The sequence below is a fragment of the Acipenser ruthenus genome, chromosome 24, assembly GCF_902713425.1.
Source record: "Acipenser ruthenus chromosome 24, fAciRut3.2 maternal haplotype, whole genome shotgun sequence".
NCBI lineage: Eukaryota > Metazoa > Chordata > Actinopteri > Acipenseriformes > Acipenseridae > Acipenser > Acipenser ruthenus.
Genome location: NC_081212.1, coordinates 19,767,047 through 19,793,963, shown reverse-complemented (window position 1 = coordinate 19,793,963; position 26,917 = coordinate 19,767,047). Strand labels below are relative to the sequence as shown.

The window sequence follows — 26,917 nt, the reverse complement described above, 5'->3', positions numbered from 1 at the left end:
ATTCTTAAAGTCATTGGAACAGCACAATGCTCTTGTAGAATTGTGTTCAGAACAGGGTTTGTGGCACTGGAAATACAGCTTAAATGGATCTTAGTGGAGCTGGGTACTGTGGACAAATGTTCAGTTGAACTGTAGAATGAATCAACGAATATCAAAAGAATGACAGATTTCGTTTGAGACAAAACAGTTTTTCTCCAATAATCTCTACATGTACTTCTTTATCCAGGGTTGAAAACATGTCAATGCGCCTGGAGGAGATAAACGAGAGGGAGCACTTCATGAAGGCATCCCTCCAGACAGTGGACCTCCGCCTAGCGCAGTTAGAGGAGTTCTCAGGAAGGATGGTGAATGCGATGGAGAAGCTGGCGGGTATCGACAAGGCTGAGCTGACCCACACACACTCCAGAGCCTCTTCAGAGTGTGACCCGGCCTTCCTCCTCAGACAGAGCAGCATCAACAGCTCCGACGGCTACAGTATGTACAAGTACTACCTCGATGGAGGAGAGGACCACCCCTGCGTGGAGATGGGAGCCACCTTGTCACCATCCATGCAGAGGAAATCTTTTAAAACCAAGGAAGAGAAGGAAGCCATAGGTCAAACGATGCAGCTGACCCCATCCAGCGCTACTGCTGTGACCACAAAGGACACCAGTCAAACCTCAGAAATCATCCAAGATACTAAAAGACCAAGCTCCTGTGTGGACATTGTGATTCCTACATCTAGTGACCAGGAAATTCAGTCAGGGACTGAAGATCTGCAAAGACAACCAAAGCCTCCAGAAGCCATAGCAAATGGCCAATCTGCTCTAGTGTCAGGGAACACAGGCTTGACTGTAGAAAGAGCAAAGCTGGAGGCCACCATCTCTTACCCCTTGGAAAGGTCTAAAGCCATGTGGTACTATCCTTCTCAAACCTTTAGCACCTCACCGGACACACTGAAGTCCAGAAGTAGTTTTATATTCACTCCAGCAGAGGGCATATCTGGTGGAGGAAGTGATTGGACAACAGACTATAGTTCTTTAATGAACCAGATGAGTCAATCAGCCGTTGGACAGTGGACAGCTTGTTTGGAATATAAGCTTCATTCGAGTCCCTATGGCCAGCCTCCAAGAGTCTCCATTCAAAGGCCGGTTGACGAGCCAGAGTTTGTGTCAGATTCTGAAAGGCAGGTTAAGCAGCCAGTCACGGACACAGAAGATGAGACAGGTGCCAACACGCCTTTGGCCGATAGGGCAGACCCAGATAGTTCTCTATTGGTGGTAGAGGACAGGATGTATCCATCACTCAGGTCGAAGAGTTTGAATAGCAAACCTGTAAAAGTGAAATGCATGGGGGACAGCAGGGATAAGCTCAGACCTACCAGCAGCGTCAAGGACATTGTGGTGGCATGCGGCAGTGCAGCAGAAGATCAAGAGGCAGAAACCAAGACAGAGGACGGTCTCAAGGAGAAGCAATCAACAGAAACAGATTGCTAATTCAAAGTGTGGCTGCTCGGTCATAGTCAAAACCAATATGACCATGTTACTGAAATATAACAATACTGAAGTGGTAACACTCCTTTGGATAATACACTATAAATAGGGACCTACCTAAATCGCGATTTCGAGGATTTCGCGGAAATCGTGAAATTGAGGGGTCACCGTGAAATTCACCTCTTAGGGAACAATGCATACAAACAAGTACAGAGAGGAAAAAAAAAAGAAACCGCGTTTGAACTACTGCACAACGCAAGTGACGCAAACTACGTATCTTCCTTGTTTAGATAGCCCGTTTTTATTCCTTCGCCATCCCATGTGCATTGCACTTAAGCAAAAAACAAACAAACAAAAAACGTCCACAAATAACATTTACACAAAAAAATCTCCAAAGCAGTTAACGTTCTTGTTTACTATTCAAATGACAAAGTTTTAATCAGCCTATCAGTGCGTCTTTACTGCTTTTATGTGATCTGTAGTACTGTGCAGTAGGGGATGGGATAAGGTTGGTGCTGCATTGTTTTGATTTATGTTGCTTAAATCTAGTTTTCAGCATTGGAGGTAAAATAGTAGAAATGGACGACAAAAAAAGCAAAGCATATTTCGGATGATGATCGTTTCAAGATATTTCCCAGAGAAACTGTACATGCAGACTGAGGTAATTGTTTTCCATATCTTAATGTGTATTTGGAGAAAATACGATCGATCGCTATTTAGCTTCAGAATCACACATTAAACAAAAGGCTACCACAGAGGCTGCTGAACAGAACGTAAAATAAACAGCTTTCAGAAACCAAACTGGAAAGTCAGCCCAGACAAAAAGTATTCCTGTCTGCAAGTTAATTCAGTACTAAAATGTATGGGCAAGTCAACTGCAGGGGGATGCTGCATACTCGCCTTTAACAAATGACAGCACTCTGTTTTAGTACGGAAGCAAGTACCACTATCTTTAGGCTTTATAGTGTCATGAAATACCGTCTACTTAGGTTTATTTAATGTTTAAACATGTCCGCGAAATCCTAATTTTATTCCGCAACATACCCGTGAGAAATACGTAAATTTACCGCGATGTAAGTAGACCACTAACTATAAAAGTATACACATTGAGAACAGATGTATAATGGAGACAATGTGTCCCTTCTTTAACAGCAAATTCTGCTAACAAGTATATTTTATTGAAGTTTATCTCTTAAAGACAATTGAAATATGCCTTTGTTTGACTTCACTTTTACAGTTTTTTGTAAAAAAAAACCAAGCAGAACAATAACTGCAAGAGCTAATTTCACCAAACACATTAATTTGAATAGTGTTATTATATTTCAGGAGGGAAATGCAGCTTTTGCCTTTACCCAAAAAGGATCTCACTAATACAACAATACATTACTAAATGGGTCTGTGAAAACACTCCTTAAAGGCATCAGCTACAGCACCAGCAGGGACCTACGGTGGTGATGGCACTAGGATGTTATTGCATATCATTGCTATGGTTACTAGAGTACAAATGTTACAGCGCCACCTGCTGACCAAAATAAGTCTCTCATGATCTGTTAAAGAAACTCACAAAAAGCATGAAGTGTGATGTGTTTATAGATTATGGGGGAAAAAAGAAAAAACATTTACAACAAATGAAAGAAATACATTACAAAGTACATTTCATTATGCATTCTTTACTTGAGATGCACATTAATGCAGAAAAAAAAAATTCCACACTTAACAAAACCAAGATTTATTTATTTCTTACGCAATATCAGTACACATTATGAACAGGTTTGTGTGTTAAACACTTGACACGGTCTTTAATTCCATTCATTTTCTGGCGCTTTCTGGAACGTCATGATAACAAGCTGCTAATAAATGTGCTTTAAAGAAAAAAAAAGGTTGAAACGGATCTCTTTGTAGGCAATAAGTCTTCTAGTGGAGTGCTTTTGTTGTTACATTACATGTAACCTGGTCCCAAGTAAAACTGTAATTTTACAAACATTTTATGGTAAGGCCATTGGCATATACAGCTACAATCTTATCAATGGTCTATGCACAATACAATTATACTTTCTCAAGCTCACCGATTCTATAAATCAAATCCTTTACATATGGTAAATGTTCACTACTGGCAAAATATTGTCCCACTACATATCTGCAACAGTTAATATGACCGTCATTTCCACTGGGTTGTACAACAGAAGGCCTGATTTGATGATGGCCGCTTGCTCATAACTGAGTAAAACGAGTAGGCCTGTGTGATTCATCTAGGAAGGGGCTCAAGGTTCTACAAGCAAATTAGATCTCAGCAATTCTTAAGAAGTTTAAAGACGATACTGATCTTTTACAAGGTGTCACTACAATTGAACACAGTCAAGGATATTCTCTCATACCCTTGAAATAAAACAAAAATGTAATCATACATAAAAGTAAGAGAACTAATAAGTCACATACTCACGTGACAAAAAAAAAGTACTGTTTCATTGATTCCTACAGTCTACACAACAGCTGACGCAAATTTACCCTTCTCGGTGTTTCATATTCACTTGTATTCAAAGATGCACCTTTTACTCAAGAAAACACACGAGAAATACAGTGCAGCTAATGAGACAATTAATACTGCTGCAAATGTTTGTTTTTTCTTTGTAAACAATACACAATAGTTGTATTAAATTTAAATTCTTAAAAAAAATGTATAGGCGAATAAAACATATCCACTGCTGTGCATAACTCACATATATTTAAAAAATATGATACAATTATCAGTAACGCAATATTATTCAGCAATGCAGTAACTACAAGAATTTTAAGCGTGCATTAAAGTGGTTTTCCTATGGTCTCACTTAAAATATATATCTATATACACAATCTAGCATAATGAATTGTAAGAAATTAGCATTAATGTATAGACGCTCCATCTTGCTGCTGCTTCAAGAAGCACTTGTACAAATATCTGCTCACACGGTCTCAGAATGTACTAACTGGACACTAACAACAGAGGAACAGGTTCTAAAAGGAAGGCAATTTTCAGTGAACAGCTTAATAAAGACATTGAAATAACAAAGTGTGTGCTTGGACAACTAGTTAGTACTAAAATTCTTAATTTAATGAAAGAAAGAAAGAAAGAAAGAAAGAAAGAAAGAAAGAAAGAAAGAAAGAAAGAAAGAAAGAAAGAAACCCAGTAATTAACTAACATAAAACAAAACAAAAAAAGGCTTAAAAAAATGACGTGTGTAAATATTCACGCCTTGGTTGAGTGACAAAAATACCCTTGGTCTATAATCTTCATGAGCTTTGTTTTGGGTTCAACAACACTGCTTTACATTTGCCACCCAATTTAATTTGACTGCATACAAGGTGTAACAGAACAGAGCAGACAGATTTACAAAGCAGGGGAGAAAAAAGCCCTTCAACGGTAACATTTCACTAAAGAGTTCTGTTTTTAGGGTGTATTACATTCACCAAGATGCTCCTTTCTTGTGCTACTGCAGTAACAATCATTTGAACCGATTCCTGGGTTTATGTGACCAGGCATGTACTGTTATACCTTGGGAATCTCGCCTCCACAAATATAGAGGAATCTAAATATAATGTTGTAAGATGACAGTTCCCATGATTATACTGCCAACTGTATGTGTCTTCAAAAAATTCAGCTTTCCAACAGTAGTGAATGACTCACGTAGGCAAACTCACCAGCTTGCAGATTCAGAGCTTAAATCTAAGGAAAGCATTTCTCTGCGTTCAGCGGTTTAAAACGTGGGCATATTTTCTTTTTCCACATTGCACTACATATAAAGAATACCCCATGAATGTGCATGGATTGCTACAGTTATTTCACTCATGAGGATGGCACTCGCTCATAGAATAATTACAGTACTCTATGAACGCTTATGGAGTCTCTTCTATATAAACCCTGTATGTTTTAAACTTTCCAAAACTTTTACTATCTCAAAAAATGCATTATTTTCTTACACAGCTCACTGTGTAGCTCAGACCTGTATGGATTAAATCACACATTTGAAAAGGAATTTGAAATTGAATACTAAGCCACAAGAACAGCCTTCATCGTTGCCTGCTTTTCTTAATGTTTTACTACAACTGAACTAAGCACAGCTACCAGCCCTAAAACCACCCTTCATTTAAAACAAGAAGTACAAATGGGGGGCAATTGGCTTTTGGCATATTAGAAAGAACATACCCAAGACTTCAAGTCAGTTAGCCCCACTAGGATGCAATACCCTTTTTGCCCAAATTTTACACATTGAGCAGTACACAATATAGTAATGTGGGCCATTGAGCAATGCAAGATTTATTAACTTGGCCAGCTAAAAAAAAAACCCAAGTACATTTTAGATGTTGTTATTTTTGCAACTGCTGTCTGCAAGGCTGTAGTTCACAGGCTGTCAGCTTCAGTACAAGTGATTGATGGGGATGCCAAGAGTTTGGAGCTTACTTAAAGTTGAGAATTACATGGCTCAGTGGACTTCTTACTGTGAACATTAAATACTCTCTTGCACTCCAGTGCTATAGCTCCTCCTAAACATGTCCTTCATTACCAAACTGTGGCTCTCTTCATGTTGTTTATTGGCTTGATATTGTGGAGATTAGCGCCAAAGCCACGTCCTTAAAAAGGGTTTTCTAGCCACAGTTTTCCTTCATGGTGAGCGTCTTGGTTTAAGACACATTTTGTTTCATAAATATTCTAGAACACGTATGCTTAGGAAAACAGAGAACATCTTTCACAGAAAGGAAAATGCAGACAGGAACATACAGGGACACAGATACAGCATCAAACCACGCTGAAACAGGGCACAACCTTCTTCTCCGAGACTCGCAACCAATGTGCAAAGTTAAAAACGACAGAAGCCGCTGCTGTAAAAAGGACACACATCCTGGTTACAAAAAGACACAAAAAAAGACATTTCCAAGCACGAGCCTCCACTTCTTACTGTAGATTCCAATGGTTTATGATACTAACTGTCCAGTGGGATTTTGAACCTGTTATTGTTTCTTGCAATATTAATATGAGATTTTAGTTGTTGTGGTCTGCAGAATACACAGCTCTCAGCAGCAGCCAATGGAATTTCATTCTTAGGCCGAGCAATATTGTGCTTTCAGAGAAGCAGAAAAAGGTTGTTCTAGTCTATTGTAAGACATTCATCAGAGTAATGTACATCGGAAGAAGCTGCTCTTCTTTGACCGGCTCTCTGTGATTTTCACAGGACCTCCTCCACCTGATGCGCTGCTGTCATTCTATTAGGAAAAAAAAGGAAATATTAAAACAAAGGCCTTAGATAAAAGCAATAGAGAAGAAATTATCAGAAATTAGATCAGGGCTTTGCTGCCTTAGCCTAGATGACATTTTATAAAACTGCTAGCTAGTTGCATACTCTCCAAATAAATTACAGGATTGACAAACCCAGTTCTTCACTTTTAATATAAATATATTATTATCCTTCACAAAACACTTGCCATTTTTCTGTTAAGTCTCGTCATGATGTCTCTTCCGAGTGTGTAGAATCCCTATGAAGAAAACATACAGTTCACATCATGCAGTGCATTTTAAAACAGGACAAGGACATTCAATAAATGTTTCCAGCGACATAACCCTGGAGACAAGGCCCAGTTCAGATGAGGCCTCTGAGGTAAAACACCTGCAGCCGACACCATGCAGGACAATTTGATTTTAAAAAGCCAAACAGAGTCAAACAGTACACAGTGTATTATTCAGACAGAGAGATGTAATCTTGATGGAAAACACAAGGCTGCTCAAGCAGGCAATGAAAAGGACAGTGAAGTCACAATTGGGTGCGCTCAGTTTTGATGACCACCACCTTTCTTACCTCTTCCACATTTATGCTTGATTTGGCGCTCGTTTCCAAGAATTTAATCCCGTAATCTATTGCTAGCTGTAAGAAACACAAAAGAACAATGGTTAGACAAAATCAATGCCTTTATGCAACTAGGTAAAGAGAACCCATTTACATTGATGACCTGGCCAGAAGGCCAACAAGCTGCAACACTACCCAGAATCTTCCAACCCCCATCCAAGAATATCAGCACAATGAGATACGGGCAGGGGATAATAAATATAGCGTAATACTAGCACCAGGGATCAAAAAAGAAACAGCAGCACTACAATAAAGCAACACTTGAATTCACCTTACCTTTTCTCCTCTTTCTTTTGACACTTGTCTTTTGTCGTTCATGTCGCATTTGTTACCCAGGATCATCCTCTCGACATCTGAAGATGCATGCTGTCGGGGGAGAAAAAGAGAAAACTGATTTTACTGCTCTGAGCATCCTCTCATATTCACAGTTTTTTAAATGTATTTGCATAATGTAAAAAAAATGTAATGTTTTAAAAGAATGAATGCTTGGAATGCTTGTAAATAAATCGGAAAACCCATAACGAGAAAAAAAAGACATTGAAAACATTTTGAATTTGATCATCTACACATACTGCTGTATAAATTTTACACTTGACTAACATCTACATTTGACATCCAACAGTCCTAACAAATTTCAAATTTTACAGGCTTCGTTTATCTTTGACATGCAAGCCAAAAATGACACACCATTGATCACTAAGGAAGCAACGGATTTGAATCTCAGTCAATGTGAAAAAGGTCCCCCTGGACTGAACAAAGCACTACAACACTAATACATACAGAACAATTCTGGACACAAACTTAATATCTGTATGTTACAGGCTGAAGAGGTCTTTTTCTAGCACCATCTTCTCTGAAACCTTGCTGTTACGGTTTCAGAGCTTCTCACAATGAAAATGAACTGCAATACCATTTGAAGGCAGCAGGTGGCAGCACATTGCACAGTGGCACTGATCACAGCACAATGCAATATAATAAAGAAGCTAAACATAGATCAACAAACATCTTGAACGGCTACATTTATTTTTTATTTCTTCCTACCATTACCGGTATATGTTAATTATGTTAATGCCAGGACATTATAATGTATATTATGTGTTTTAAATATATTATTATTATTATTATTATTATTATTATTATTAAATTTAGTATTATGCTTTATTTTAGTCAGTTTAAATCTGATTGGAGTGTATTTACAATATAGTTACTCACCTCTTCAATATTCCTTATCCAGTTCTTTATGTTCTCAAAAGACTTCTCATTTGTGATGTCATAAACCAACATGATGCCCTATAAAAACAAGGGATATCACCACTGACTTAAATTATTTATTATTTAACGACATGTTATCAAACTCAGGACAAAGGTAATACAGCTTTTCATCATTCAAGTTTTTATACATCTAGTAAAACCTTAAAATGTTGACAGAGAAATACGATAGGTACAGATTATCAAATCTAACCCCCATTTTTACAATGGAACGGAAGCAAAGCATCATTCATTTTAATTTTAACAGCATTTCAACAGCCAGGCAGGTCAACAATTGTCATGACATCTAACTGCATTCATCTAACTATTATTAATGGGGTTTGGAGAACAATCAAGATTTGGGTGACTGGCAAATATGAAGCCTGTAGTATGCTATTGTTTCTTCATGATGGATTGTTGAGTGACAACCAGCAGCACTAACATATAAAAAAGGTTTAAATGTAGATTGCTTTGCTTTACACTAGATAATCTGTGCTGAAACTCTCTGCTGGCTAAGTATGAAGCATTGCAGTGTGGCATAATCAAATGTGTTGCAGTGTCCATACAATCAATTTCATTCAAATAAAAGGCTTTTTTTTTGCCAAAGTCCCTTCAACAATTGCTATGGTCTGGATTCACCCAGAGTGATCACCATTTCAAAAGTGCCCATTTAAAACTGGTACTTACTGGTCATAAATAGCTTTTAGTTAGGCTTGAACTTGGTTGGACTCTGTAGATGTAATATAATTGACTTTAGCTGACTTAATACCCATCTTCAAGCTAAATCAGCAAACAAGCTTTAAAAATTTACTGCTGCTACTTGTCAGCATTTTTGCTTTGCTTTTCCAACAGATCACGTTTGAAAAATAAGAGCCAGGATAATCCCATTGTTGACAATGAGATGGACTGCAAAGGAGTGTGTATACAAAGACACTGTGAGCCACTCACTTAATGGGCAATGCCCTTGCCAAGGGGAACATAATTCCGTCACAGTCTAGTGGATAGTAAGCAGTTTGTAGTGTGAAGCCCCCAAACAAAGATTGCTGCAGGCATGTGTTGCCAATACTTAGTGACTTCATAATCTCAGATTCCTTACACTCAAAATGAACCTTTCAAGTGCCTGGGCTTTTCTTCAATTGTTTAAACCTCTAGGGTTCAACTATATGCATGTGCCAAGAGCTTGGTTGCAAATAACTACAAGATCTGGGATCTCACCAGGAGAATAATCCTTCCACAACTGCATTCAGTTTTAAATACTGTAGAGATCTATGAAATAATCATTGGCAATCATTAAGATAAGCATGATGTAATTAGAAAAAAAACTACACTGTACACTCTTTTGTTCTAAATCTACATCATGGTACATGTTCATCTCTTACCATGGCTCCTCTGTAGTATGCTGTTGTGATTGTTCTGAACCGCTCTTGTCCTGCTGTGTCCCTAAATAAAAGTTAAAGAAGCAATTTCAAATTGTCCATGTTTTACTAAACTGGTTTACAAAACCTTTTTTAATGGACAGATAGTAATTATTAGATATATATAAAAAAACTAATTAAAACATTAACCCAAAATGGGATTGCAAAGGTTATAATGTTTTTAGACCGCCACGGGCCCAATTACAATCCAATGGAATTACAAAGCACTTTAACTCAAGCAAGAAGCACCTGATTTGACATTAGGGGGGTTAAGAACTAAAAGGAATATCGACCCTCTTGTGTTGCTTTGAAAAACAAAGGGAATAAGCCCTCCCGTTGCAATGTGTCTTTTCTTCTATGTCATTGATACATGAAATAAGGATGACTACCTGTAAGAAAGAAAGACTACCAGTAAATATTCCCTCCTATTTTTATTATATGGAAGACAGTTTTACTTACCAGATCTGAAGCTTAATTTTCTTTCCGTCTAATTCTATCGTCCTGATTTTAAAATCAATTCCTGAAAATGAAAATAAAATAAAGTTTATCATTAAAATTCTATTGATGGTTCGTATTTATACTCAAAAATAGCACCACTGTTTAAATAATCAATAAAGGGCCGATAGTGCATGTTAGAAATCAACAAGAAACTGCCTGTACAAATGATAACAGTATTTAGATCCACCTTTGTCAATTGAATAGAACCCCTGTGTCTACAATTGTGGATCCTGGAGTTCTATTCGATCAATGGAAATGATCATTTCAAAAAGCTAAATTTCACACAAAAGAAAAAGGTCTAGATGTGAAATATACAAGTGCTTGTAATAAAACTTTTTTCTAAGGTACAGTATAACTGGCAAAAAGCCCAGTTGTTAAGGAAAGTACAACATAATTTGATTTATCTTGATATAAAATGCTTGGCGCAGAACTGTGGCGATCATTTATTCTGCAGAGGTCACACACCAAGACGAGTAACGTTGGAATCATATACAGTAACAATGTGATGCCATTATGCTGGAATAAATGTATCCTGAAGACAACATCTTTTTGCTTACTGTGGTTAAAATATTTCACTGAAGCTTTATTGCTTCGCAACAGCCAAAAAGTAGAAAATGTTCCAATGAAAGTATTACAAAATAATTTCAGCTTCTCAATTAACAAAAAAATAAATGGTTCTAATTCAAGTCACAGTCAAGCTAACATTCACCCAAAAGCAGTTCAGTTACAAATGACCTTAAAAGTCAAAAAGGTCAAATGAAATAGATTTCTGCCCCCACCCCATGTAAAGCATAGTATTGAGTCAACAGTACTGCTTGTATTGTACTTAAGCATGTATCACCTGATGAATTTCAGGATGAAGACTACACCGGTCAGCACTTCAATTTATAACCACAGACATATTAGCAATCAGCAGGCTAGGCTAAGACAGACTCCTCAATCTTTTAGACACTGGTGGTTAAGTGTGCAGCTGCACATGCACTGCCTCCACATTTCAGTTGAAGACGCATGCAAACTGCAGCATTGGTATGCATGACACATCAAGGTAAATCTTAAGTAGCGCTATAGCAGGTATCCTTGAATGTCCAAACACTTTGAGATCTAATTACACCTCCATTCATTGCAAAGGTGGCTGAATTGCATCAGGAGAAAAGGGTGCTCCGCCCCGTGGGAGCTCCCGTCCACGGTCGGCTGTGGAATAGCCTAGACTCGAACTCGCGCCGTCCAGACTATAGAGTGCATCCTGCATCTCACTCCCACGGAACACTGCCTTACTTTAATTATTATTATTTATTTCTTAAGCAGACCTTGACGACAGCAAGTACTATTATTATTATTATTATTATTATTATTATTATTATTATTATTATTATTATTATTATTATTATTATTATTATTATTATTATTATTTATTTCTTAGCAGACGCCCTTATCCAGGGCGACTTACAATTGTTACAAGATATCACATTATTTTTACATACAATTACCCATTTATACAGTTGGGTTTTTACTGGAGCAATTTAGGTAAAGTACCTTGCTCAAGGGTACAGCAGCAGTGTCCCCTACCAGGGATTGAACCCACAACCCTCCAGTCAAGAGTCCAGAGCCCTAACCACTACGCCACACTGCTGCCCCTGTATGCAGATCATTTATGATTTGTGTTCAAAAGTTGGTTGTTGGGTGTTTTATTATTTTGTATGTGTGTGATCATAGCCTTTGTATCTAGTGGGTGCATCTCCAAGGAAACAAAATAAACAACCTTAATGAGGTCCTGCTAGCAAATCATTTTAATCAGCACAGGTTTCAATCAGTATAGCAGTACTACTGGAGGAGCTAGTCACAGCTTCTGATAATTATCTTACACCTGTCAGTATTCCTCTACCAAGATTCATAACCAGTGAATAAAGGCCAACTTACTATCAAGACGACTCCGTGTCAGTCAGACAAAATCCGAGGACCTCCCTCTATTAAACCCCAGATCTTTATTAAGGAACATTTTGCCCAGTCCATTTGGTAGCTGTATACAGTAAATGGGTTTGATGGTAGTGTTTCGCAAGAAAACCATTGCTTTTGATTACCACACACGACTTCATAACTCTTGATCTGAATAAAATGCCACTTAAATACATTGTTGCAAAAACAATGAATACTTAATGAGGTTCAGGTACTTTTTAATAATCTCTAACATTTTATTTATTTCTCAACCATAAGTTTCAACACTACGAAACATAACAAAAAATCACTCTAAGATAACTAAATAGTTTCTGGGCATTATAGTGAAAAATAAATAAAACCAGGTATATGGGTCATGGAGCTGGGTTTGCTGTTTTGAGTGGAGCTATAGTTCCTATAGACCTTTATACGGGGGCCCTATCCCACAGCATGCAGTTTCTAAGCAACCGTAATTGTAAATTCATAACATACAATACATTCAACCACGCAAGAGGAAACAAACAAAGAGACGAAATTCATGTGTGCTAATATAAGATACTGAAAGGAAGTGGTCAAAGCTCAACGTGACACAATGTGACTACTGCACCACTTCCTGCATGGAGGCAGCACGGCTACAGTGCAGCATTGCGTAGGGCTTGCGTATTGTGTGTGTGTGTTCAACTGCATACTTTTGTAGGAGTTATAAATCAAGCATCACGTAGTTGGGGAGTGAGTTCATAATTACAAACTGCAAGATTTCAAAGTTTCCCCATTATCAACATTAGACAGACAGACAGACAGACAGATATAGCGCAGAGTCCTCCCCTACAACACCAAACCAGCTGACAGTCACACAACTGAGAAGCAGCCGGCAACAGAATTGTCTCTGTTCAGCTATTTACCATAGAAGCCTTGTTCCTTCTTTCCAACATCAACATGGCAAAACAATTAATGATGGTCAACATGCTGCTAAAGTTATGCAATGCAGCATCGACACTACATATGGTACATAATTTACAAAGAACTAACAAAATCATTCCATTAAACCATCACTTCATACATCTCACATTGCTCTCAATCACAGAAGCACACATTATGGTAAACATGCATTCCAGAAACCATGACAACAGATATCTTAGTTTGGTTTTGAAAAATAAATCTTTTCATCTCCGAAAATGCTGTTTAGCTTATCGTCCTTCCCGTCTTAATAAGGGACAGCGTTTTAATATGATGAATCAGTCACTGAAGCTTGCACAATGAAGTGAAACAGGGATCTGATGAAAGCCTGTTGCTGTTTGAGACAGCACACCATTGTAATTAAAGAACTGCTGTCATCATATAGCAGTGTCAAGATAACCAAACACTTCCTGTTTTACAGACAAGCTGCAGAGTATGCTGCATAAATATTATGAGCTGTTTTATACAAAAGACAATGAGAAAAAATTAAATCGCATCTAACAGGCAGGAAAAACACACAGCAAGTCTGTGACCTACAGTACAGGTGGTGATTAAACCTAAAAGACAATGCTACAAGCTCCAGTGTCAAAAACCCAAAAGTTCACAAGTTCGTGTTTTAAATATTCACTTGTAGCTTTTAATCAAGACACTGCACAGTAATAGGACTTTATTCACGTTTGCATGCAAGCAGCTACATTAAAAGTTATACAGTATATTTCTATTCTTTCAAGTACACTTACTGCCTAATTACACCCAGGAGACAAAATTTTACAGATAATTTAAAATATTTCTTGAAAAACATTTTTCTAATTGTTCTTGGTCTGGTTACCATGGTATTATAACAATAACTTATTGATTTTATTGATTCCTCCACTCCAAAGGCACATAATCAAATCGTATAGCGTCACCAAAGTACAATTTTAATGAATATTTTCCAGCAATCTGAAATTGTTCCATCTATTTTATTTTCTTTTGAAGGACGCTGGAGAAAGAAATAAAAGAAACAAAGCAAGCATGAAAGACACAGTCTATAGATTACAGTAGTCTCTGCGTATAGGAACACCTCCTAAGAGAACACCCTTGTGGTGAAACTGATTTTTCCCATTGTAAATACTCTGCCTAAGGAACAGGAACTTTGCTTAAGGGAACACCTTTTTGGCATCACTAGTGATTCGTTCACAACTGATACAGTACTGTTTTGTAACCCGATAACTCACCTTCATCAAACTTGAATTCAAATGGTTTATTCAATCTTTCCAAATGTGACTTGTCATCGCGAGAGTGTCTTGAGGCACATTGACTGGTTTATTAAATCTTTCCAGAACCGCCGTCATATCATTGCCTCGTTTTGTATTCTGATTTCCACGAGTGCACCACATCGCTACAAAATGGCATCTTAACAAATGGCGAAATGCGCCACTGTTTCTCTTGTTACAAGTTGGAAATTTGGTGTCTTCCGTTCTGGTGAGTTGCTTCACTGTTCTGTTAAAGAATTTTGTGCATGTCCTGAACATTGCTCCTCTACAGGTATTCATAATGAATCTAGAGCTGCTGCTGCATTTTATAACATGTGTAGGGGTGCTGTGTTAAAGTTAGTTTGTCTGTTACTTTATTATTATAGTTTATTAACATACACTTCCTATTGCTTTTCTCTTATTCTATTCATTTCATGTGCATCATGACAAGTAATAAATATTTATTTATGGATTCACATTGTGTCTGGTGGTCAACTCTGTCTTAAAGAACACTTTGCTTGCTTCCCGAGAGGTGTTCTCGTAGCCGGAGACCATTGCATACCTTACACTGCAAGAAAAAATAAGAATCTGCAAAAATATATTTATATATTTAAAATATATTTATAGATTTTAAAAATTGCAAAGGATTAAAAAACAAAACAAAAAACCCCACAGCACAGTTCTCATTCCAAGGCAGTAATCAAGTAATCAAGACCATTTGCTAGTACAGTATTTCAAGTTAAAGTTGTCTTATCATGTAAGCCAGTAGTCTGTCTAAGAACAGTTACAGTACAATAGTATAGTAGCTAAGGTCAGACCATACAAATGAGTATTACTTAGGAGTGAGATTTAGTAGAACTGCTAAAATATTCTCAAAACCAGTGGGATTTCATTAGCATGTCTGCAGTATTCTCGCACGGTTTCCCCAGTGTTATCCACTCTTGTTGCAATCAGACATCAGCACCCTAACAATACACCCTCTACCTGTTCTTGGCCCAGACTGTCTATAATTCCAATAAGATAAATGCATTTGTTCTAGAGAAATTTGCCAAGAACAAAAACCTACTGTACATGACTGGCTTGTTCCTGTCTATACTTCTCTCCAAGTTTCATGTGAGGTTACCACAAACAAAAGCCTATTATCTTTGTGCTTTGCGGAGTGAAACATGCTGGACCTACAATCTTTCTTTCCAGTTGACAAACTCAATTGTATGAAGACACTCATGAGATTGGTGCCCAAGGTTCAAGCAGTCCAATAAAAACACATTTTCTACAATGGATAAAGATGCAACACAGTACATTAGATTAAAACATTATTTCTGTTAAAATTATTTGTGATATTAGTTATTAGCATTACAGTAGTATTAGTTATAGCACCCATAACTTAAAACAGTGTAGTGGTACAAAAACAACAACCTTACAGTAATAAGTACAGACAAGCGTTTCTACAAGAAGTCCTTTGTCTACATTACAATATATAAAGACATCGTCTCTTCACAGCAAGCAGTTGCTGACATTAAGAAGGAATGGCTTGACTGCTCCTCAAATCTGTCGGCTTTTCTTTGCCTCTGTGGTAAGCAGCAATCAGCACAAACTCAAGCAACCGTTTAGTCTTTGTTTCCATAGCAAAATATCCACATTCTTACCATGGTATGATCACTTGCTTGCTGTTGAGAGCTCTCTGAATAACTAAATAAGTCTGTTCATGCAGCTCGATTAGCTACACTGACAAATCATCCACATCAGCCAAATGGCAAGCCTCTGAGGATTCTATTCTAACAGACACAGGCTATCGTGTAAGTCTTGGGTTTGATGCTGCTTTTTAATGGATTGGGCATAACTTAACAAAATAATGCATGACCACAACAGTCAGATTTGGCAACATTGGTTTTGGAAGACAAAAAATGAATGTTTCATGCAAACTAGAATAAAGGACCTTAGCAGCACAGCCTTAAACCAACAGTACTAAGCAGAATGTATTATAGTTTTGGACAGAACTGCATATTACATTTATCCTCACATCCTCACATACCGAAAGCCATCTGTGGATAACTGCTTTTGGCAGGCACATTCATTAACCCTCCAAAGACTGATACCAAAGTACAGCCGCCAATCCCTTACATGGTGTAGATTTCCAAGTTTCAACTTCTTTCCTAATCCAAACAACTCTTAAACCTGTTAAGAACAGTCTATGAGGATCAGTGATGAACTGTAGAAGTAATGTTTATTGGCAGTCACTGCAAGTTCACAGATTTTAGTATAATCAAACTTTTAACGCTTTCAATCAGGAAGGTAAAGAAATTGGGCAATTACGTGTGAAGCTAGCAAATTAAGTGTCCGACGTTCCCAGCAAGAGCATTTACATGATTAGGAACTCCAGCAATAAAATATTCTCAAAATGGATTCCCTTATACTACAAGTCTATTGGTGCATTAAGTAAGTATGAAAATAAGTATTTATTAGTGTATTTTGTCTAATTGACAGGCTTCAGACTTTGACCAAGTTTCAAAGTATAGGGCAACATTCGCTCAGTTTTATTGACTATTGTCAAAAATACATTTTTGGCTGAGCAAACAATACATTTCCTAACTCGTATCTTGAGCTTTCAGTTTAGTTTCAAAGGTCAGTCTTGTTGGTGTGTTATTGAAGATGTTTAAGCACCGAGTCTGAAGTATTATCCGTGGGATTGAACTGATTAGGAAAGTATTTGAAAGCATGAGTTCTTAATAGTCACATTTAAAATGTTTATACAAAAACAAATATGGACAGTGCATGATGACCGACATTCCTGAACTACTGTATACAGACTCTCAGCTAAAATACTGCTCACCAAATAAAGGTCATTCCAGGTCACTGGAAGAGAGCAGGCGGTTCAGTGGTAAAACTACTGGAGCTGTAGACAATAATAGCTCTTTTCCACTGTACAACCGAGCCAGGCTGAGCCAGCCCGGTGCGACTTTTTTAAAACTGCAGCGCCCGAGCCATGCAACTGACGTCACATGCAACGAACGTGTCGAGTCGCACGCAGTATTAAGAGGCGCCGTATTTGAGTTGAGAATCGCGGATCCAGAGGGTTTCATTGTGTTTTTCTTCACTTTCGTTCTTCATATATTACTGAATACAACTCTGCACCTGCTTGGCTCCGAGCCAGATTCAGATGTGTTGTGAGGCCAGAGTTTCATATTCCTCTAATGAAAAAATATATTAAGTTGAAATATATTCATTCGGTAGGCTTACACCATAGAACACTTTACATGAATTATAGGACACCGAATTCCTTCAAAGACAACACGAAGATATGCGGTTCCATCTGCAACTGGACAAGGTCATAGATCAGCTGCTAGCATCTCATTTTTGTATAATCCTCAATCATAAATTCTACCCCCAATATTTCCACTACCCCACTATGTTGTTTTTCTGCAAACTGGATTATCTCTGTCTGCTGCTGATGAAAACTACTAGAACTGACTTCAAGACGTTTTAATCTTGGTCCCACTTGGAAATCCCACCAATCACAACTTTATAAACCACGTATAAGAAATCAACTGATCGTTGTTATGGAATTGTAAAAATTCCTGTACCTTTCCTGAGATGTCAGATGTCTTCCTGTGCACAGAACACATGCAGTAGTTCTAAATGTTAAAAAAACAACACTGTTTTCTTTCGTACAATCTTCATTTGTGATTGATAAGAAGTTATAATAAAATACATCATTTTGCACAGTTTGAGCAGCCAGCTTCGCTTTGAGGTGCTCTTGCTCTAAACTGCATGAGATGGCAACTCTAATATAATAACATACACCTTACACACAACATATAACTGACAGTACAAGCTAACTGCCAACATACATGCATGTTTTGGGGTTGTATGTTATTAATCAGGTATTGTAGGCTACAATGGATGATGTGCAGTGATGCTTTTCAGTGACAGCTGCACAGAATAACCAAATCGCTCTTTCATAACCGGTCTCCCATTCATACAGCAGCCTCCTGCACACTATTAATAGAGGTTCAGTTGCATGGTTCAGAAAGAAAAAAAATACAGCTACCCACTTGGAAAGGCAAGGTATTTTCACAAACAATGTGGGGCTAAAATGAACAAGGTGCATCATTAACACACACACACACACACACACACACACACACACATCCCCCGCATTACATCTGGGTCATTCCACTGGGTTGCTTGTCTGCAATGTGTCTGCAACAGTGCTCTGTAGTAGCAGGGATGGAAATAAGACTCCCACTGCATAACAGTTTGATCCATTCCTGGTTTAATAAGACAAACCTGAGCTTGTTACCTATGTAAAGCTCACTGTAAAACCTGGAGTACTGTTGAAAATCATTTATTTTTGGTTGTCAAAATCATGTGTCAAGAAGCACAACAATTAAGCAAAAGCTAATCTTTAAATCTTTGGATGTTGCCAAACAGGGGGAATATTGGTTCAGACTGGAGAATGCGGTTTACAGCTATAAAACACTTTCCTGTCATCGTAACTTTGTTACAAAAGACCTGAAATAGCCTAACCTTTTCTGCTTGATCCTAATATCATATAAAAACAAGAGGACAATAACTGCTATAGGAGGTATTGAGAAAATGACGATTCATGATAACAGTATGTTTTTGTATGTTGGAATATATATTTTATAGCCCCTTTAAATCACATAACTACTGTATAAGAGATAGCACATCAAGCCATACATCACTGTGTGTGCATATTAAAAATGCTATTTTTCCCCTGATAACATTTAAAATATATATATAATATAATAGATGACAGCTTTACCATATAAATGTGCACTACAGACATGATTCCATGACAAACCTAACATTTTCAACAGCTTTGTTAAATCCTGCTCCAACAGGCAATTGTTGATAGTGATGACTCATTCTAAGTTGATAACATTTTTGGTATACACATGTATCCCATGACAGCACTCAAAACAGTAAAACACTCACATTCAAGGCTAATTTGTATTGCTTATAGGCTTAATTTGAATAATGTCACCAGTTCGATATGAGAATTACCTGTGGACAGTTTGTACAACAGAAAGATATCACATTGATCTGTTTAATAAGTGACCCATCAACCCCTTTTGAAACAGACTTTCACTCGCTTACCAGGGCTGGAAATATTTGACACTTGATCAGCTGCTCCAGCACTGATCCTTATGTTGGCATTCCTAAAGTCCACAGCAGGCTTATTAAAAAGGTTCAGTTCTGTGGGAGGGGTGGCTATTGTTAAGCAACGGACCTCAGTATGCATCGGTAAACTCCATTACAGACAGATCCATTGGGAGAGGAATTTGGTGCATCCCAGAGATCAGGATTCTTACAGCCTGCACTGCAGTTTATTCTATGTGAGTGTTTTGAATTGACCGCATTTGTTTTTGAAACATAAAAAGGCTTTGCATATATTTTAAAGTAGGATCAACAGACAGCATGATGGCACTCTTAAATCTTTCTTTAGTTGCATCTACAGACTATATATGGAACCATGACATTTACAGAAAAGGTATAAAAAGGTTCAAGGCTCTTGACTTATTAAAATGGTATTTTTGTATCTTCAGTGTCTTTACCTTATAGGGGTATTCCACTGTTAGCTTGTCAAAGACCAGACACTTTGCAGAACTTTTTTGCTGTACCGGTATGTAGTGTATCAGAATACTTCCTTATGTTCCCTAATAACACCATTCTAGAATAACTGAAAAGTAAATCATATATGCTTCATTAAACGGTTTCTGGTTAAGGAGGCTGTGTGGTCCAGTGGTTAAAGAAAAGGGCTTGTAACCAGAATGTCCCCGGTTCAAATCCCACCTCAGCCACTGACTCATTGTGTGACCCTGAGCAAGTCACTTAACCTCCTTGCGCTCCGTCTTTCGGGTGAGACGTAATTGCAAGTGACTCTGCAGCTGATGCATAGTTCACACACCCTAGTCTCTAAGTCACCTTTGATAAAGGTGTCTGCTAAATAAACAGATTATAAGAGAATATATATATATATATATACAGATTTAGGTGCGAATCAATCCACAGGATGTCTGGCAAATAACCAAATGAACGGTCTCTCTTAGGTGATAATGAGCAGGTGCTGTGTAACAGAGGTATGTGTTCTTCAACAGGGAAGAGGGTTTCCTTACTTTGCTTAGCGCTTGTCTTATAATGCACACCCTGTATGTGTCATGGATGGGATTTCCTCTATACACGATTTCCCAGCAGACACCATATGACACTTCATTTCTTAAAAATATGCTGTAGCAACTTTAAAAAGCTGACTAAGATGAAGCACAGGGAGGTAAAGCAATTTGCCCTGGGTCACAAAGTCATCAGCTTTACTTCGATGTACAGCCAGAACTCTGTTTCCCGGGCCTCTTCTCCAAACAACAGTCAAAACTTTGGCTGGCTGAAGCAGTATGAGCTTCTATCCTTAGTACAGCTACAGAGTAATAGTACCAACAGTCAGAAACAACGATCTAATCATTTTGCTTAAATTAGCATTTGAATGTTGATACAAGCGGCTGCCTTCCTCTGGTTCAATTTGGATTTTAGGCCAAGATAAAAGAAGACTGCTCCCTGCAGAGCAGACAGCTGAAATTACCCTCATCTCTGCTGTAGGCATTTTTATCATTGCAACAGAATACATACATCCCATTGTGTCAAGAACTGAGCCTGAATTTACAGACTGATTGTTTCATCACCAAGTCACATGCAGTTAATTTAAGCAACGCTAATGCAAATCGAGCTGATTCAGTGAATTTCAGTTTCAAGTTCAACACAATTTGCTTGTTCTTTTGAAATATTATACAGTAAAGGAATATCTTGTGAGTTTACAAAATCCTATTCTAAATAGATACAGGTCCCATGCCCCTACAAATGAAGGCATCTGACTGGCTGCTACATTGAGGTTAAAGTTGCATTGATTGGATGTGTGACCTAGTATGTGCTAGTCTGGAAATGTCTCTTCAGGCTGTTCAAAGAGCAAACAGAACTGATAAGCTAAAGTAATAAAATGAACAAATACCCACAGCAAACCAGGCATTCCACGCTTAACCCATCAGGCCTCTTTAACCCCAGCACACTGGCACTTCCACAGAAAGTTCCATTCAAAGCACTTGTAAAGAAGATGAGCTTACACTTTTAACCTAGTGTCTGAACCTGGAAGACTTGGAACCATTGGCTACTTATGGTTACAATACTGAAATAGGCCAAGCTTACAACCCAAGAATAAGAAAGAAGTGCACAGGAACAACTTTTGAATTCACAACTCATCACACTGCAGTACGGAGTTGTGGTCTGGAAATGTGCAAGGTCTGATAGAAGCAAAACGTAGGAAACTAACATGAAGAAATGGGACAACACTGGTTCCTGATGGGAGAAATTAGATTTGATTTCAAGTTAAATCTGCTCAGAGAAAACATCTCAGCATCCTTCTTTAAGACAAGACATACAGTAAACCATAGGTGGAGATATAACAAGACAGACACAGAAATCTCCATAGAACTAAAAACCATGATGTTTTAAAGACACACGTGGGTTAAATGCCACTGTTTCTTCCCAGGGTTCTCCCCAGACCTTTTCAGTGGGCGGGCCGCCTGGCAACGTGGCTGTCGCCGCCCGGCTGAAATAACTGGATCTGCCCGTCTTGCAGATGCTACGGTGCCTTTACCAATAAGGATTGATTTTGCTTCTAGCAGACCGTTGCTGCGTGAAAAAAAAAAATCTTGGAACCACATGACAGCTGTGTTACGTCTTAACACAACATTTAACCAATCAGAGAGTTGAATGGGCAGGTTTTCTGTGTTAAGCACTTTGAGAGGCTAAAAAATAACCAATTATTTTCAACCAGTCTGCGTTGTTGCAGATGAAACTACAGATGGGAGAGAAGTGTCCTGAACATTGTATTTAATTTGCAATTTTATGAAAATGGTATATTTTTGTAGTAATGTCCCTCGTTTTTGACTAGTCTGTATATTGTAATGCCAGCAATAAGCTGTTTTTTTCAAAACACCTTTATATGTTGACTGACCTACAGTACATTGTTACTAGTGGACTGCTTTAAGAAAGATTTTCCCTGAAAACTGAAGCATCTCAGGGATTTAAATTAAAAAAAAAATGAATTCAATAGATTTTTAATGTAAAAATGTTTTTAATAAATTGCTAAAAACTGAAAAAATGGAATTGGTCATTTTGAAAAACAGAATTGATCATTTTAAAAAACTGACTTTGCCATTCCCAAGAATGGAACCTCAGGAGTCCTATATGTGGTGATGTGACGTTATAGACCTAAGCTGTGTGCGAGTCATGTGCAACTATTAACTATTAAGAGCTCAGTGACTTCACAATGGGCAATATAAAAGCACCACCAAAAACAAAAATCTGGTCGCAAGAAGGTCATGGATCAATCCTGTAGACATATGCAACGCATTGTGACAACATAAGCAATAAATGTGGTCCAAACCAAAGAAACAATGCACCATAAGCTGCGTGGCCCTATCCAGCATTAAGGCCGTTCACTAATGTATCGGCCAGTCAGTGGATTTGCATGCTTTAGGAGGCAGTGCTGTAACTAACATGATTTTTTATAAACAGCTTTTAAATAGGAGACAGAAGCTCTAAAATGATTCAAAGGCCACTACACAGCAAGTGTTCTGTTACCCTGAGTAAGAACACCCACTGTAAGTCATCAGGTTTCATCATACAAAAAGCAACGCTTCATTTTTTTTCATACCGACCTTTAACCCAGATCACTAATAACGAAATGATCCCTCAGCCTGTGACACCTTATTTAGTGTAGCTTGCCATAATATGTAGAACTTATGAGGACTACAAAAATAAGTCATTCCCTCTGATAAATTGTATTTAAATATGAAGACGTTTAAAATTTAGAAATTGCAAGTGCTGGTAGACATTTGGGATTACAGGGCAGCAGTGTGGAGTAGTGGTTAGGGCTCTGGACTCTTGACCGGAGGGTTGTGGGTTCAATCCCCAGTGGGGGACACTGCTGTTGTACCCTTGAGCAAGGTACTTTACCTAGATTGCTCCAGTAAAAAAACCCAACTGTATAAATGGGTAATTGTATGTAAAAATATCTTGTAACAATTGTAAGTCGCCCTGGATAAGGGCATCTGCTAAGAAATAAATAATAATAAATAATTATATTTCCCAGAAAGAAATCTTTGGAAACTAATGTTACAGGACTACCAAGAAACTAGAAATGAGAGTTTCTGAGAAAAAAAAAATTCATCCCCAGGGGCATGAGGTAAGTGGAATGGCATATCTGATTGAATGGTTTGTAAACTTAAAAAAAAAAAACTATTTGTGAAAAAAGATCTGCATCATTGCTATGGCCAGAGGTTAAACATGGCAGTGAAACCAGTAAATGTAACAGAGAATAATAGTGTAAGATGTGTTCCAGCTTCAAAGGCACTGGGGTTTATTAAATCAAAACTGTGGCAGTCCTCATTGTATTACTGTACAGGCAAACACTAACTACAGAGACTTGTAGGGACTGTTGGGTGTTTGATTTTCATAACTATAGTAATTCTCAGTGGCAGTAATTCGATCTGATTCGAAACTGAAACATTTCAAAAACAGAAAAGCATATGACTCAATTATTTTCGTTGGAAACTTTTGTAATTTCAAACGCGGAAAATCTAAGATCGTGTCACAAGACTTTCCCTTTTATTGGGGAAATTCCCATTAAAATGCTAACAAAACAGCAGTCTAACCAAGCCACTTCCAAAGATATTTGTGAGCGATCTGGTTCCTGTTTGCTTAGCAGGAAACCACTGCAAAGTTATCATACCATTGTGGTCTTTCCCATTTGTAGCAGCTAGGGAATTCCATCCAATTGGTAGTGAATTGCTTACAGTCCCCCAGTGGTTGTACTGCAACAAAATAATCTCCTAAAATGTAGTTTGCTGCCAGGCAGTTTAAATTTTTTTTGATACCCACTTGATTAAAGAATAGGGCCAGGACTTCTTGTGGCATGTGCAGTACACACAAAGCAACTGAGTAAATGTGAAGAGGGGTGCAAACCTTAAATCCATACAAGCATTAGACCATTAAAACACCTGCAAGAACACTCAGGACGGCTCTGAAACGACATGTGGAATCTGCAAGGTGTATGAACTGTTCTGAGGTAGGCCTCCACTGTACATGACCATCCTTCACAGATTACATATTATAATTCATCAGGGAAGACGGAACGGAAATTAATCTATCAGGAAGTCGGTTTTACACAATGGAACTTGGGAGTCATCACTTTGAGACTGCATTTCTAAACATCAGCAATCTTGGATAAAGAAGCTCCCGCTATCAACTCTCTTCAAAGATAAATCAGGGTTACACTCTTAGAAACTTGAAAGGCTGATATTTTAGCAGTTTTTTTCACATTTTGGGAGCTTTATTACACGTTTCTTATACAATTTTGTGTGTTGACACTTCAATAGGAAGTGACCATTTAAGTGGCCACACCCTTGTCAAGAATCCATACTGCATGGTTCTGATTGTTACTGCTTGATCACTACCTGCATTCAGCACATGGGTTAAATTTGACTGACACTTTTCAGATATCATAATCCTCTGCAGTCCTCAGCTTCCATGGTCACTGTTCGCTTCCAACTGCATGTATACAGTACAGATCACTTGCTGTTTTCTGACATGTATGCCCAGTATAGATATAGGCCTTGATGCCAAGGCCACTCCAGCCCCACATAACGCACTTTTACAGTCATAAATCTTTGTTTAGAGCCATTTTAAAACAAACCAACATCTAACTGTTCTAGGTCACGCCACATTCCAGTGTTAACTGATCGTTGTATAGAATTGCCTCATTATGAGCTGTCTTGTTATTTATTTCCTAATATTTCCTAATAAAATGACCGCACCCTGTGTGACTAGTTCATTTAGTTATCTGTCACATCACATCTACACCACGTTAAACCCTGGGTTGCTTACTAGTCTAGACTATACTTACTGTAACTATTTTTCGTCACTTCATTACTGTCAAGACAACTGTTGAATCCATAAATCATAGGAATTCCGTTATTATAACATTAAACAGATGATTTTTCACATGGCAAGTGACAGATTGTTTAAAATGCTTTTGTGATTTAATACACGTATTCCTTTCTTTCATATATATAAAATCAAACTGCATGATGCACTATGGAACCGACTGCAAATGGTCTCAATGGCCAGCCAGAAATATGTGCCTTAGGCGGGATACCTGTCTGGATTAAATGCTGCCTTCACCGATGCCAAGAGATTTTCCTCACAGTACTAAATGGCCAGCACAATTAAGGTGGAGTGATGTATTACGAGTGTGATAGCATCGCTACCGGAATATAGTAAACTGATAAAAAGGATTCTAAGTCATTCATAATTCAGCGCGAACAAGCTATTCCCTTTGGCAAACTGTTATTATTATTAGTTAACTAGCTGTTGTGTTTGGGTCTATATCAGCCCCAATGTTGTAGCTGGATCAAACTGTTTCCACTGCTAATTAAATATTAAAAACGTTAACACAAAGGAGTACAGCAACGAAGTGAATAAATTCAAGACTAAATTTTTGAAAATAACGTTAATCAGTCATTTTTATAGAGAAGTGAATTAACAGTTCATCAAAAATGCATCACCCTTACGAACATCCTGTTTTTAGTAAGCTGTTTCGCCGCAAATTAAAAATTGTATAAAAATACCGTACTGTTACCTGCTAAGCATTCTATTAACAACGACAACAAAACAATAAATTAGCACGGACCCCAATGGTTATGTCAAGTGTAAAATCTTCTCAGCAGTGTGTGTGTTTTTTGTTTGTTTGTTTGTTTTTTACGATAATTGCCGTGCAAAAGCCATTTACCGTGTCTTAATTTTTTTTAAGTAAGATGATGTTTGTTTCAAGGCCTTTTCCTGTGTCAGTGTCCTAATATCTCTGTCTTGCTGCTTTACTCGATTACTTTCTGTGGCACCCCCAGCCCCAAAAAAGAAAACCCAATTAAATAAACTGACCTATGGTAGATATGAAGGTGGTGTTGAATGCGTCTTCGCTGAATCTGAAGAGAAGACACGTCTTTCCGACACCGCTGTCTCCTATAAGCAAAAGTTTAAAGAGATAATCGTACGTTTTCGCCATTTTCCCTCGGTTGCTTTTCCTCCTGGTAAGTGACAATATAACAAGAGCCTCGCTCGTTCAGTTACTCTCCAGTTCTGACACTCTGTGCCACCACACAGCGAGAGGTAGGCAGGGCCTCTACGGTAACGTCTTGAGAAACATCGCTGGGGAC

General features: G+C 37.9%; 2 protein-coding genes across 2 annotated transcripts in view; one reads left to right on the top strand and one right to left on the bottom strand.

Annotated features, from left to right (window-relative positions):
- Positions 1–3,351, top strand: part of LOC117429752 (transient receptor potential cation channel subfamily M member 1-like) — a 29,437-nt gene extending 26,086 nt beyond the window's left edge. Inside the window, exon 29 of the mRNA XM_058999174.1 lies at positions 227–3,351. Coding sequence (XP_058855157.1) covers positions 227–1,475 — 1,249 coding nt within the window. The 3' untranslated portion in view covers positions 1,476–3,351. The remainder of the gene's footprint in view (positions 1–226) is intronic.
- Positions 3,186–26,917, bottom strand: LOC117429833 (ras-related protein Rab-8B). The gene is made up of 8 exons (XM_034049691.3): positions 26,643–26,917; positions 10,468–10,528; positions 9,973–10,033; positions 8,558–8,635; positions 7,622–7,711; positions 7,298–7,363; positions 6,927–6,977; positions 3,186–6,707 (listed from the first exon to the last, which is right to left on the bottom strand). The coding sequence occupies exons 1-8, from the start codon at positions 26,764–26,766 to the stop codon at positions 6,615–6,617; spliced, it is 624 nt and encodes a 207-aa protein (XP_033905582.3). The 5' UTR covers positions 26,767–26,917; the 3' UTR covers positions 3,186–6,614.